General features: G+C 37.5%; 3 protein-coding genes across 4 annotated transcripts; 1 reads left to right on the top strand and 2 right to left on the bottom strand.

Annotated features, from left to right (window-relative positions):
* The first annotated feature begins 210 nt into the window (after positions 1 to 210).
* On the top strand, positions 211 to 3,167 carry trmt13 (tRNA methyltransferase 13 homolog). Its single transcript, XM_057325805.1, has 11 exons — positions 211 to 347; positions 451 to 500; positions 674 to 740; positions 971 to 1,030; positions 1,101 to 1,170; positions 1,252 to 1,358; positions 1,437 to 1,604; positions 1,707 to 1,779; positions 1,869 to 1,943; positions 2,032 to 2,407; positions 2,491 to 3,167. The coding sequence occupies exons 1-11, from the start codon at positions 213 to 215 to the stop codon at positions 2,702 to 2,704; spliced, it is 1,395 nt and encodes a 464-aa protein (XP_057181788.1). The 5' UTR covers positions 211 to 212; the 3' UTR covers positions 2,705 to 3,167.
* On the bottom strand, positions 2,238 to 6,505 carry lrrc39 (leucine rich repeat containing 39). Of its 2 annotated transcripts, none has more exons than XM_057325807.1 (9): positions 6,329 to 6,505; positions 6,007 to 6,194; positions 5,013 to 5,118; positions 4,640 to 4,796; positions 4,420 to 4,556; positions 4,185 to 4,330; positions 3,928 to 4,080; positions 3,175 to 3,317; positions 2,238 to 2,333 (listed from the first exon to the last, which is right to left on the bottom strand). In XM_057325807.1, the coding sequence occupies exons 2-9, from the start codon at positions 6,138 to 6,140 to the stop codon at positions 2,311 to 2,313; spliced, it is 999 nt and encodes a 332-aa protein (XP_057181790.1). In that variant the 5' UTR covers positions 6,141 to 6,194; positions 6,329 to 6,505; the 3' UTR covers positions 2,238 to 2,310. The 2 variants fall into 2 exon arrangements, with proteins under 2 accessions (XP_057181790.1, XP_057181789.1); XM_057325806.1 differs by lacking the exon at positions 2,238 to 2,333 and adding an exon at positions 2,939 to 3,042.
* Positions 6,506 to 8,837: 2,332 nt separating this feature from the next.
* Positions 8,838 to 13,104, bottom strand: dbt (dihydrolipoamide branched chain transacylase E2). The gene is made up of 11 exons (XM_057325800.1): positions 12,940 to 13,104; positions 12,174 to 12,294; positions 12,016 to 12,091; positions 11,741 to 11,922; positions 11,538 to 11,665; positions 10,759 to 11,008; positions 10,417 to 10,583; positions 10,233 to 10,310; positions 9,961 to 10,152; positions 9,808 to 9,879; positions 8,838 to 9,718 (listed from the first exon to the last, which is right to left on the bottom strand). Exons 1-11 carry the CDS (start codon positions 12,991 to 12,993, stop codon positions 9,551 to 9,553), a joined length of 1,488 nt encoding a protein of 495 aa, XP_057181783.1. The 5' UTR covers positions 12,994 to 13,104; the 3' UTR covers positions 8,838 to 9,550.
* Positions 13,105 to 13,366: the final 262 nt, after the last annotated feature.

The following is a 13,366-nucleotide window of genomic DNA, read 5'->3' as shown; positions in this document are numbered from 1 at the left end:
ATTTAGCATAATAGTGGAAAATGCAATATGACTATGGCTCCCCCCACATTTTTTTACATTTATGTATGTTTCAATAAAATGTATGTATTTGTATATGTATATTTATATTTGAAGGGAATTTAGCTGTTTCATTCATAAATTCGTTTTTCAGTTCACGTACTGAAAAGTCTCTTATTTTGAAATACCTTGCGGAAGTCATTCGGACCGTCAGTATGGAAGCATCCACAGCGGGCAGCGTGTCAGCGCCTTTACCTGGGCGATGTGCTTTTTATGTTACAAAAAAGAAACGATATTGCAAGATGACTGTTGGGAGAGGAAAAACCTTCTGCGGGGAACATGCAAACGCTGTATGTTTGTTAAAGAAATATATTACAGTGTCAATTGTTTATTATTTGCGATGCACAACTCGCCTCACAGTTGCCAAATAAAAACTTTCACATTTTTATATAGGGTGGAGACACCGAGAAAAAACGAATACCTTGTCCTTTGGACCCCAAACAGTAAGAAAATAACTGCTGTCATAAGTTTGGTTTGCATTTTAATGAATGCGTTTTAAAAGTCCATGCAGAATCAGTTATTCAAATACAAAGTGTACGTTACACATCATGAAACTCGTTGTATTTTATACGTTCATGTTATATGTTAAAGAATCTCCTCTTTTTTTTTTAAACAGTACTGTATATGAAGATAATTTGGCCAAACATCTGAAGAAATGCAACTCCAAGGAAAAGCCACAACCTGTAAGTTCAACAGGAAGTCTTTTCATCATTTTTTTGTATATGAAATGTATTAAACATATATTATGTTTATAAAAAATTCTGGGTCACAACACATCCTACATGAGTCATGACACATTTTTTCTCTTCTGTATTTATATTCTGTAAAGGGGCTTTATAAATGAAGTGTATTATTTTTAATAAAGTGTGTTGGGCGATAACAAATATTTTACATTTGTTCGTGTCTTCATCAGAGATATTATGTGAAGGACATCAATGCTGGGAGCGGAAGTGAAGGCGAAGCCATAGAGGAGGTGAGAGCTTGTACATCTGTTTTTACCAGCTTTGAGATACGCTCATAATAAACGTAATGTTTTAATGTAGATTTCAATCGCTGATCGAACCAAAGAGGAACTGGATGAATTGATTGTGAAACTCAAGACTGCATTACAAGGTATTCAGCTGTCGTCTGGTTTTATTGCATTTGTATAACAGAAAGGTATATTATAGAAAAATCCCTTACTGTTGCCTCCAGAACTGAACACCAAGATTGTTGAAAACACACTTTCACACAATGCTCTGAATGAAGCTTTAAATGATCCAAAGAATGGAGACTCCGCCATCAAACACCTTAAGCAACAGGTAATCCAGCACTGCAAACTCTACACAACATTTATAAACGTTGTTTGTGCCTGTTTTCAAGAATATTCTGTTTCACAGGCTTCGATTTTAGGAAACATGGAGGCTTTGAAACTGCTCAGCCCAGACAGATGCTACATAGAATTTGGTGCTGGCAAAGGAAAACTGTCCCACTGGATTCACGTCGCTCTCAAAGCATCTGAAAATGTCCACTTTTTGCTCGTGGAGCGGTCCAGTACTCGTTTCAAGGTGTGATGTCATGGACTTAAAGCTATTCTTTACACACATAAAAAACAGGGGGTCATTTTTGCTCAGAAATTGGGTTTAATTACTATTTAATGCGTTTTCAAGGTAGACGGCAAACACAAAAATGCAGACTCTACGTTTGACAGGCTGCAGGTGGATATTCAGCACCTTGATCTGAGTAAGTACCCTCAACAGTTTCTAAATAAAAATACATTTCCTTGCTTATTTATTTACTTCTTTAAATAAATATTCTTGTGTATGATTTAGATCGAGTTCCCCTCCTGAGAGAAAAAAGACGTCCTGTGGTTGGTGTTGGAAAGCATCTCTGTGGTGCAGCAACAGGTAGACTAACATCCCACAACTTTCAGTAGTGGATGTTCATAATACAAATTCCATTTAGCATCATCTGTTCCTCAACGTAACCCCACAGATCTTGCCCTTCGGTGTTTATTCGAGCGCATACGCAAATTCGACGATGACCCTCCAACCAAGCGTGTAAAGCTCCAGCAAGAGGATGGAGCTGGTGATGAGACAAAGCCACGTGAAGGTCTTGTCGTGTCGGGACTGGCCATCGCTTTGTGCTGCCACCACCGCTGCGACTGGAGACACTATGTTGGAAAAGAGTTCTTCAGACAGCGAGGTCTCGGCCCGAAAGAATTCACAGCCTTTCAGCGCATGTCGAGCTGGGCTACGTGCGGTATGAAGAAATTCAGCTCCGAGATGCCAGAGCAACTGAGTGATCATAAAACAGAAGAGGAAGAAGAACATGAGATAGATGAAGAAGCCATAACAGATAGCCTCAAAAGGTGAGTGTTTTATCAACCAGTGAATTTTTCATTGAGCTTATGATCATTTGCTGATCTAATGGTTTTTCTTCACGCCCTTGCAGTGTGATGTCGGTCGAAGACCGGGAACAGATCGGACGTCTTTGTAAACTTTTGATCGACCAAGGAAGAGTGCATTATCTCCAGCAAAGAGGATTTGAATCCAGCTTGAAATACTATACAAGCAGAGACGTGTCGTTGGAGAACGTGTTACTAACCGCAGTACCCTCATCCAATCAGAATACAGATGAATCTAAATTGAACACGAACAGCACATGACACAAACACAATATAGCAATGCTGTATGTTTTGTTTTTTATTTGACCAATGTGTATGGATTTCTTTTTTAACTCGCATTTGAAGCGCTAGCTGGAACAGGAAGTTAAAAACAGGACGTTGACAATAATAAACAAACAACATAAACAGCAAAACATTGACAGGTTAAAGGTAGGATGGGACATCACGGGGTCGGTATGACGATGTTTGGTTCATAAGAACAGATCAAGCCACAGAAGACAAACCAGCAGACTGAAGCCAGCATGCTAGTCACGAAGACGACGCTATCTCTGATACGCCATCCAACGTCACGTTTAGCACCGATGTGAACGTTTGGGATCCTGTAACACATATTTGAGTTGGTCCTTAAGGGGTCTGAAAGCTTTTGTTTTAGTACTGTTTTATTTATGCAATGTTTTATATTAAACTTCAACTAAAAGTTTGCACACAATACATGTTGAGTACGGCATAACCTCTTTTTCGGGCCTCTTGGATGTAGAAGTGCATGAACTCGCGGCCGAACATCTCCCTGTCGTTCTCTTCCTCGTCTACATCCTCGTTTAAATCAGGAAGTGTCACATCGTACGTCAAAGGGTTGTCTCGAAAATTCACAAACCTGCCAAAAACAGTTTAAGTTACAATTGCTACAAAAACGAAAATAATTTTAATCTTAGAAAAAAATGCAAACACAAATCTACACAAATGCATTGTCATGCACAATTCTGTAGTATGTAATTTGCGAGAAGTGTTCATTTTTAAGTGTTAAAATAGAAAAATATTTTCAGTTTTTTTTTTTCAAATACACATAAATGAAGTAAAGATTTTAATTGGTCGACAAAGACAACATATTTTCTATATTTCAGAAATATAGGGAAAAAATGTAGACAGACAAAATGTTTTTCATATTTTAAATGTATACAGAAATTTAAAAAATATTTTTATTAGCCATTGAAGGCAATTTTATTCTATATTACAGAAATGAAGAAAACATTTTGTTTGTTGTTGAAGGCAAAATAATGTCTATATTATAAGAAATAAAAAATGATTTTATTGGTTGACAACAATAAAATATTTTCTTTATTTTATATACATACAAAAAGAGAAAAATTAGTCGACGATGATAAAATGTAAAAAAAATCTAAATTACAGAAATAAAGATTTGATGTGTTGTTATTTGAAAAAGACAAAATATTTTCTATAATTTAAAAAGGGGTGCCTGAGGTTACCTGAGGTTACTCATGCTCTCCATTAGTGGAGGAATGTCTCGTAGTTTATTTTTGCTCAGAACCAGCGTGTCCAGACTTTGCATCCGGCTGATGTTGTCGGGCAGATACTCAAGTTCATTTCTCGGGAGCCAAAGGGTGTGAAGTTTGTCCATTCTAGATCAATCCATAAAACGTAATAATTCAGATATATCTCTTGGTTTAAAAACGTGTGTAGGGAAATATCTATAGAAGATTGTGACCTGTAGTTGATATTTCACCTGTGAATGTCGTCTGGCAACGTCTCCAATCCGTTACTTCCCATGTCTAGCCATTCTAGAGAAGGAAGGCTGACCACACAGTCTGGAATTGTGGTGAATTGATTCATGGAGAGATCCAAATGATACAACTTCTTTAGATTGCTAAACTATGAAAACAATAGATCATTTCTAAAAAATTGCATATGGAGGGTGTGAATTATCATATGAGGTAAATATGGGAATGCAATCTTGATACCTGAGCAGGCAGGTCATCTAAATCATGATTCATTGCCAATTCCAATTTCTCCAGATTTACACAAGAGCCGATTTCCTCAGGCACATAGTTAACTCTGTTATAGCTCAACAACAGCTCTCGCAACCGAGTAAGTTTACCTGTTAATCACAAGAATTTCTGGAAGTTACTTTAAATGTATAACGTAGAGGTCAAGATATACTTTTGAAGTCATTTTACTGACCTATCTCTTTGGGAATCTCTGTGATTGAATTACGAGACAAGTCCAAGACTATGAGACTCTCAAAGGTCGAGATGAAATGCGGGATCTTCTGAAGTCCTATTCGGTGTAACTGCCATTCCTGGATTTGGGCAAGCTGGGCCAGAGCTGCAGGGAGAGTCTGCAGAAAAATACCAGTTGTGAGATTCAAGCACTCAGAAAACCACTGAGATATTTCTAAAAATATCTTCTTTTGTGTTCTGCAGAAGAAAGTCACATACAGGTTTTGAATGACCTGAAGCTGAATAAATGATGATCATGTCTGATCTGTATGACATTGGTCATTGAAAAGCCACTCATCTTAATGTAGTTACTCACAAAATACACATCATTCTACCTTCCATTCTTCTCTCTCAATCCGAAGAATCACACGTCCCTCCTCTGTCACAACTTTTTCCTTTAGCTTGGCCAAAGTTATGCGATCCTCCCAGGCACCTGTCAACCTACATAAAACATTGTGATCATGGTTTTTGGCTCCCCAAACTTTCTATGAATTTGCATGAAAAAACTACATCCTGAAACAGACAATCTTATGTAACTGTCAGATAAGGTTCCCTCTGTGATTCATTAAAAAAGCATCATGGTTAGTATTCAAACCCACAACCTACGAAACGTGTCATAGTAGCCACTAAGCCACGAATCTTTACTTTGGGTTAGATTTATACTTGTATTCTTCTACTTCATAACTTGACCATATTAGCAGGGGAAACACATTCTGACAACTGGCAATGTTACTGTCAGATAAGGTCCTCCTGCGTTCCATGTTGGTTCAACTTAAAAAAATAAGTTACCTGTTGCCTTAAAATGTTGAGTTAATTCAACTCAATGAGAAATTAATTGTGTTAACTAATATTTTTAAATTGAATTAACTCAAAATTTCAAGGCAACCAGGTAACTTATTCTTTTTAAGTTGAACCAACAAAAAACAACAAATTACACTGAAAAAAGGGTTTCATTCAACCAATTAAAACATTTTAGGGTAAAAATTCACATTTATATTTTATAACTTGAGCCAATGAAAAAGAAACCACTTTTCTTTATTAAAGTTGTTTATTTTTCATTGGCTCAAGTTATAAAATATAGATGTGAATCCTTACCCTAAAATGTTTTAATTGGTTGAATGAAACCCTTTTTTCTGTGTATTTTTTACAGTTTTTTTCAGCCTGCTATTGCTAAATTTGTTCATCTTAACATGGGGAAACACATCCTGATAGCTGACAATGTTGTTGTCAGCTAATGTCCCCATGTGATCAATAAGAAAACAGTTTGGGCTGCATCAAATCAACATAGAGTATTCAGTAAACTACTATACATGGAGGTTGCGCACGTACCTACCCACTGCTCTCTGTCCTTTCTGCTCTTTTTCTTTCTTCAGATCATCTTTGCTTTTCTTTATCCTGGTCTCCCAGAGAGATTTGATGGAGTTCACGGTTCCACAGCAGACTGTGATCCCCGTCATGACCATAAAACAACCCTGAATATCACTTTGTACACTGCGCGTGTTGGAACACCAAGCAGTCTAAAATACACAAGTCAGAATAAAATGTGCAGAATAAAACTTTTAACAAAACAGTGTTATATTTTTGCTTCATCATTGTGCGATAAAAATGTAACAGATAACATTAAATAAAAACTCTTTATGAATTAGCTTACCAGCTCTCATTGGTTCAAATTATCCTTGCAAAGCATACATGTTTTTCCCCTGGTGAGTTTTATCAACACTGCATTAATGCTACAATTCCTCTGATAGTTCCAGTAAGCATGATGTTCGATGAAAGATTTAGCTTTAAAATAATGATCCAGACTGTGTTTGTCATTGGTTTGAAGCAACCCAGGCCAAGGTCTAAATTTAACCAGAGACAACACTGGGAATGGTGCGGTCACATGTTAAAGTTGGCACATGAGCAGCTGTCCACTTTCGCATACCTCACCAGACCAGATTTTAAGAATAGAGCAACATTTATCTGATTAACAATGAAGTTTTGGATCATGATAGGCTCTCAAAAAAAAACACTTTAGGTTTTTTTGGACAACCTCTAAAAAGTTTATAATACATTTTACATGCATTACAAATTTATGTTAAGAAATAATCATACGATAATTGGATCCAATAATACACTCAGAACACTGTAAAAAAATAAGTTGAATAAATAACTTGGTTGCCTATTAGTCAACTCAATGAGAAATTCATTATCTAATATTTTTAGGTTGAAGCATCTCAAAATTTTAAGGCAACCAGGTTATTTGTTGAACTTATTTTAAGTTGAACCAACAAAAAACAACAAATATTTTTTTACAGTGAATATGATTTTATTTATCGCAGATTAAACATACATTTTCTTAACATATACTGTACTGTAATGTAAAATACTGAAATGCACATGCTGCCTGCAAAAAGGAAAAAAAACATTAAACTATCACTGGACTTCTCATGAATTCATAGTTATAATGGGAATGGTATTGCTTTAATGGAAACTGTGATGGTCTCTGTGAGTCTTTAGTGAATTTTCAATGGTTTAAATGATGATAAACATTAGCATTTATATTGTTTTAGTCGGCTATATTTAGCAATTCTCAATTTTGCACTACATCATACCTTCTCATGCATTTATTATGTCTATGAGAACTTTAAATCGCTACTGTATGAAATGCTGTATTCTACTCCTTGTAAACTGCATACAGAACGCATAGCGCAAATAAAGATTTGTTTTTAAAGATATATTCAATAAATGTGTCCGCTGTGGGACTCCACACAGCTCTACTGGCACAATTTATCATTGAATCTTTAATCTGTCCGATGGCCACGTAACAGATGAGTTTATATCGATCGTACAGTAACTTCTTCGCAGACTTCATAACGCAATCGGACAGCTCCTTCGAAATGACTGCGCACGCGCAGCTGTACTCCACCGTCTCCAGTCTTTCGTCGACGATTTGTTTGATCAGCTGGCGTGCTCGCTCGCATGAGAAGCGTCTGTCCGGGATGGTCTGATAATGGATGAGTAGCTCGTGGTTGTCAGGGACTGGTTTTCGTATGCTTTCTTCCAAGTTTGAGGTTCTTCTGTGAAAGGGAACCAGTAAGGTTGTGCTGGTGTTCCTCTGCGCATCTTCTCTGCGCACGTTTCTTCTGTTGATGCTTGTTTCTTGACGTTTCTGGCGTCTCTCCGGCTGCTTGTTTAATTAAAGAATTGCGTTTAATTTGGTGTAATATATATTATGCCATAAAACTAAACAAAAAACTAATTAATAAATAATAATAACTAATAAAAAAGATACAAAAAACTATTAAATAATCAAAAAGATACTAATAAATAACCTTAGCCTATTTAAAACCATTAGAAAACAACTTTCCCATACGTCAGGAACACGACACAGAGATCATTACAATTTCCATTAAAACCAATGCAATTCTCATTATAACAATAAATCCCTTAAAAGTTGTGTGGTTTCTATTATTTTTCTCAGCATGAGTATTAAGCCATTAAGCTTTCTTTTTAAAGATTGCATTATGTCATTGTTTTGAGTTATAAAAGAAATCTAAAAACTAAATCAGAGTTTCCTACTAGTCCCACTAACATACATTTTTATTATTTTACTTTTTTATTTCTGCTATTACACTTACGTAATTTAATTTAAAAAAAACTATGATACTGTATATGACATATGTATAGAAACTTACCTGCATGTTCTGCGCACATATAACAGACGGCTTGGTTTGAACCTATTTAATTTCTGGATGTAACAAACACTAGGGGGTTTAAAACTGTGACCAGGCTTGAGAAACAAGCTCCACCTCCCTCCGATTCACTGTTTGGCTTGTCTGAAGGATCATAAATCCTAAAAGATTCATCTGGCTCTAACACAGAACAACTCAGTCCTCGACTTCAACCATGCAGAGATCAGTTTCTCTGTCTTATTATGGCACGCTGTTATTCAATTGATGGTCAAAATATAATAGTATACCGTGTAGTATATTTAATCTATTTAATCCAGCATCTGCTGTTATTTTCAATCAAATAGTGTACATAAATGTCTTTTGACAGTTCAATCATATTGGATATAGAATTTATTACACTGGAAATGAATTGACCACATTGGATTGGGTATTTGGTTTTCTATAGTGGGATATATGCCTATGAAATCATTAGTCTGTGAACAATTTCTCAAATGTATAATTTATTAAAACACTATCTTTCAAATTCACACACCCACACAGAACTACCTCAAGAAAACACCATTATTTAGCTGTCGCAACACATTAGCATTCCATTATATTTGCGTCAGAGTGTAGAATCAAAATAGATTAGACAGAATGTATCAATGTTATTTCTTAACAGCAAATTTGTATACTGTGCACATATGTAATCACATATTTTCATTGTCATTTCAAAGCACTGACATTAGTTGCAAAGCAGCACCCTCGAAAAATCTGGAGGTGTTTAGGAGAAGTTATGTACCAACAGACAAACAGACTGTTAATGTAGACACATTTTAAGAGCTCACGCCACTGGAAGACGTGACATTACGCTGTGATTGTATCTTAACGTTAGACTACAAATCGGTGTCGAAAAAGGAGCAAGAGTCTGTGTTCATATTGCTACATTGAGTTCATATCCCCTAACATTCATCGTTTCACAATACATGAGGGTAGATGTAACATCCTGCAGTAAGGCAACAAGAGGAGAGATCCTTAAACCAACAGCATCCTTAACAGTACACAGAAAACACACAACGTAACACCAGTTATCTATTAGCATCATAAAATGTGCAATATGTTTTGTGCTCCATTGATGGAAAATCTTTAGTGTTGAGAAATGATGTCATCAGGTTTTACAGAAGACAGGATTCCATGGCTCGATGTGCTTGGGGAAAGCTTTATTTAAGGTCCAGAACCATGGAAGCAGGGTTCTCCAGGTAGGATCTCCACATGTTGGAGAAACGACACATGGTGGCTCCGTCGATGATTCTGTGGTCGGCGGACCAGCTGACGTTCATGATGTGTGCTTTTACTAAGTCGCCCTTTGAGTTGAATCGGGGAAGGACCTACGGAGATTATGCAGACGGTGTGAATGAAGGTCAGTCAAATGCTGAAAATACAAAATGCTGTCATCATTATTTAAGAGTTTACAAACCTGCATCTTCCCAAGAGCACCGATAGCAACCTCGGGAGGTAATATAACTGGTTTTGCATAGGTTCCTCCAATCTGTTCAAAAGCAAGAAATGCAAACAATGAAACAAATTTAACTGCAAATTATGGGAGGTCTTCGTGTAGCTTGTGACTCACCGATCCTATATTCGAGAGGGTGAACGTTCCTCCCGTGAGATCGCTAGCTCCCAGCTGCCCCGACGCTCCCAACGTCTGCAGACGGTTGAGCTCCACGGCGATTTCGAAGATGCTGAGCATCTGCACATTCTTCACGTTAGGAACCAGAAGACCTTGGGTGGTGTCCATCGCCAGTCCGATGTTATGAGCAGCCTGAAAACAGACCAATGCTAAATGATCTAACTCAATTCAATCACAATGAATCGAAATAATGTCTTTAGATGGAAAGTTACCTTGTAGGTGATATTTGTGCAGTTTTCATCCAAAGATGCGTTGAGAACGGGAAAGTGGAGAAGTCCGAGTGACGCAGCCTGTTTACGAAGAAAGCACAGATATCAAACCCAAATCCATCTTTTTTTTGCGTAATACCACCTGTGCGATGATTTGAACATCTAGAAAGAAGGAAATGTTTCTTACCTTCATGAAGAAAGGCATATAGCTGAGCTTCATTCCTCGAGATTCAGACAATCTCTTCAGCTCAGATCGCAATCGGACCAGTTGGGTCAGATCCACTTCATCGCAGTAACCAAAGTGAGGAATCTTCAGAGCCGATGACATCGTCTTGACCATGGCTTTCTGAAAACCTGTTGCCAGGTCAATGCAAAGAAAGCCAATTCAATAACACAGTTCTAGGGTGAACCTTATGCAAAAATGTCTGGGTCATATTTAAGGTCGAAAAGGTATCAATGAGGCTCATCAGAATTTCAGAAAAACAATTTCAGTGTGATTCTTGAAAAAATGTAAACAACGTGCATATACCTTTCACAGGTTCAGTGTGGTCTTTGCCCGTAAACACAGGTTTGGCGACGACAGGAGTGGGAATGCTGGGTGCCGTTGTCTTCGGTTTAGCAGCTGGAGTTGAAGGTACAGCTGGTGCGGGAGGGGGCGGTCGAATCTCCTGGAAGGCCGGGGGTAAGATGGCCCCTGTCTGTCGGGCTATGAAGTTGAGGATGTCCTCTTTGAGAATACGGCCGTCCTTTCCAGTGGCGACAACTTCACTTAATTTAATCTGAGGACAATTAAGTGTCAGTTTAGCAATGGGTTCAATTGTTTTTAAAGACAATCCAATGAGCCCTAAATTATTAGCATTTACAAGCCAAACCAATTCGAAAAAATTTCAACATACATTTAAAAGGAATGAGGAAATATGAAGATGGTGGTACATCCTTTAAATCCTTTACTACCTTCTCTACTTGCAGCCATGACAACAACACTACTATCTGAAGCTATGTGAAACTGGAATGCTATTCTATTGCTCTCCAAAGAGGAGCTACGAACGTCTGTAGAAACTTTAAAACCTCAGCTAGAGTTTATGACCCCACATTAGAATAACTAAAGACCACCCCCCACCGACTCTGATGTCATGCTCGGCTTGATATCTGGCAGAACCCATTTGGCTTTTTGATAACACTGGACTTTCCAGTCTAATCTTAACTTAATCCTAATGCAAAACTGTATCTATCTATAACAAGAAATATTTCTAAGCAACACAGACTTATTTGTAGGTCATTTCTGGTGCAAGAGAAATCATGACTTACATTGTTCTCCGTGGCTAAGCGTCTCACGGCTGGAGTGGCCTGAGTCTTGTGACCCTTGATCTCCTGGTGCGTGTGGTCCTCTTGAGACATGGCCGGAGTCTCCACCACATCCTCCTGAGGTCCCTCCACTGTACAACATCATAAAATATTATTTCCAAACCATATCTAACAGTCTAACTACTTTTCAAACTATCAGCACTTACCCTGCCCTGCTTCCGTTTCGATGTCAACCAGAGGTTTTCCTACGTGGGCGATGGAATCGATATCATAGTAGAGTTTACGAATGATTCCGTCATAGCGGCTGGTGATCGTGACTGACGCTTTGTCACTTTGAACTTCACAGATGCTGTCGAACTGAGACACCTTATCACCCACTTTCACATACCTGATACACAAAGGATGATAAACACAGATTATAACGCCCCCTGCTGGTAAGTACATGTAATTGTCAAATAGCTTGCCAAGAAAGAAAACTCACCATTCTTTAACTGTCACCTCCATAATGCCCTCCCCAATATCTGAGAGCTTGAACTGCATAATTGGTCCTGCTGCAGCTGTAAGGAAGGAGGGAGAAAGGTCAAATACATTCTACATGTTCAGAACTCAAAAACCCTGATCAAAATTCTTGAAACTTACCATAGCTTGTGCGAAAGAACCGATGCTGTTGCCCAGCAGTAAGTGAATACGAATGAGGTCGGTATGCAAGGCAGGCTGCCTGGACCCTCGAGCAGCAGTGCTTGTGCAGACGTGCAGAGACCTGAAATTACACAGCCCATTTAAACAGAACTCAATGAAATCAAGTTTTAAAATGTGACCACAGACATTCACACATAAAATCATACTTTATATAGTTACACATATCCACGAATCAGAGTTTATAAACGACTTTAACAAACTAAAATAATAGATTTTTTTCATGCATAAGTGATGCAGGTTAAAGTAGATAACCCTAACATCTCTAAATGGACATTAACCATGGTTTTATAATAATATAATAATAATTCGTTACATTTATATATAAATGTTGTAATACATTATTACAGTAAAAAGTGCAGTAACCATGTTTTATTGGCGGATTTACAACAATTTGTTTAACCATAGTTTTAATACAAATATCATGACTACGGTTACTGTTGTAAAACCAAAGATATTTTGTGGTTACTGTGGTTTCAAACCAAATAACTGTGGTAAGAGATATAAAAACACAGCATGTCTCAAATTTATTTACATTTTACACATCATGCATGTAATAATTCAACTTGAACTGTTGGCTGCAGGTTACTTCCGTATTTTAACCTCTTACTCGCGTTATTTCGCGCCAAACGGACGTCTTAATATAGACTGTATACTTTAAAAGTTTGTGCAATCGATTAAAGAATTGAAATGTGCAGTGAAGACATACCAGGCGTCTCACAAACGAGAACGGACCCCGCACGGTGATGACCGCCGCCATCATCCCTCACCGATTTTGTGTAGCCGGATATGACGACGCGCTCACGCCCCGCTCCGCTGGCCAATCAGAGAGCTTATAGTGAAGGACAAATAATTCCTAGGCATCGCTGAGTGTTTTAAACAGAGAAATCTCTTAACCTCTCATATAGATTACTTACTGTCATGTCAATGTAAGTATATGTATAATGTATAAAAATAAATAAATACTTTTTTTATTTCATGTTAATACTTGTCTGAATTAAACTTTCGATACAACTTCAACGAACCTCAAAGTCAAAGTGGGTGAGATTACGGTAAAAATGTATGAAGTGCATTTATGTAGAAAAGAATAAAGAACGTAACGGAAACATTTCTTGAAAAGTAATCTGAAAGGAATT

Source organism: Triplophysa rosa, linkage group LG25 (genome assembly GCF_024868665.1).
Source record: "Triplophysa rosa linkage group LG25, Trosa_1v2, whole genome shotgun sequence".
Lineage (NCBI taxonomy): Eukaryota > Metazoa > Chordata > Actinopteri > Cypriniformes > Nemacheilidae > Triplophysa > Triplophysa rosa.
The sequence above is the reverse complement of the archived record's forward strand: the minus strand, read 5'-3'. Positions and strand labels throughout refer to the sequence as shown.

What these genes read in the sequence shown, in the direction of transcription:
- dbt (XM_057325800.1), bottom strand. Translation starts at nt 12,993, where the DNA reads ATGATGGCGGCGGTCATCACCGTGCGGGGTCCGTTCTCGTTTGTGAGA. An exon ending in GTTCTTTCGCACAAGCTATG is followed by an intron (nt 12,092 to 12,173) that starts GTAAGTTTCAAG and finishes CCTTCCTTACAG; the next exon opens with CTGCAGCAGGACCAATTATG. An exon ending in ATATGCCTTTCTTCATGAAG is followed by an intron (nt 10,311 to 10,416) that starts GTAAGAAACATT and finishes CTTCGTAAACAG; the next exon opens with GCTGCGTCACTCGGACTTCT.
- lrrc39 (XM_057325806.1), bottom strand. Translation starts at nt 6,140, where the DNA reads ATGGTCATGACGGGGATCACAGTCTGCTGTGGAACCGTGAACTCCATC. An exon ending in GGACAGAGAGCAGTGGGTAG is followed by an intron (nt 5,119 to 6,006) that starts GTACGTGCGCAA and finishes TGTTTTATGTAG; the next exon opens with GTTGACAGGTGCCTGGGAGG. An exon ending in CCAAGAGGCCCGAAAAAGAG is followed by an intron (nt 3,043 to 3,174) that starts GTTATGCCGTAC and finishes TATGTGTTACAG; the next exon opens with GATCCCAAACGTTCACATCG.
- trmt13 (XM_057325805.1), top strand. Translation starts at nt 213, where the DNA reads ATGGAAGCATCCACAGCGGGCAGCGTGTCAGCGCCTTTACCTGGGCGA. An exon ending in GCGGGGAACATGCAAACGCT is followed by an intron (nt 348 to 450) that starts GTATGTTTGTTA and finishes ATTTTTATATAG; the next exon opens with GGTGGAGACACCGAGAAAAA. An exon ending in CCAAGGAAAAGCCACAACCT is followed by an intron (nt 741 to 970) that starts GTAAGTTCAACA and finishes TGTCTTCATCAG; the next exon opens with AGATATTATGTGAAGGACAT.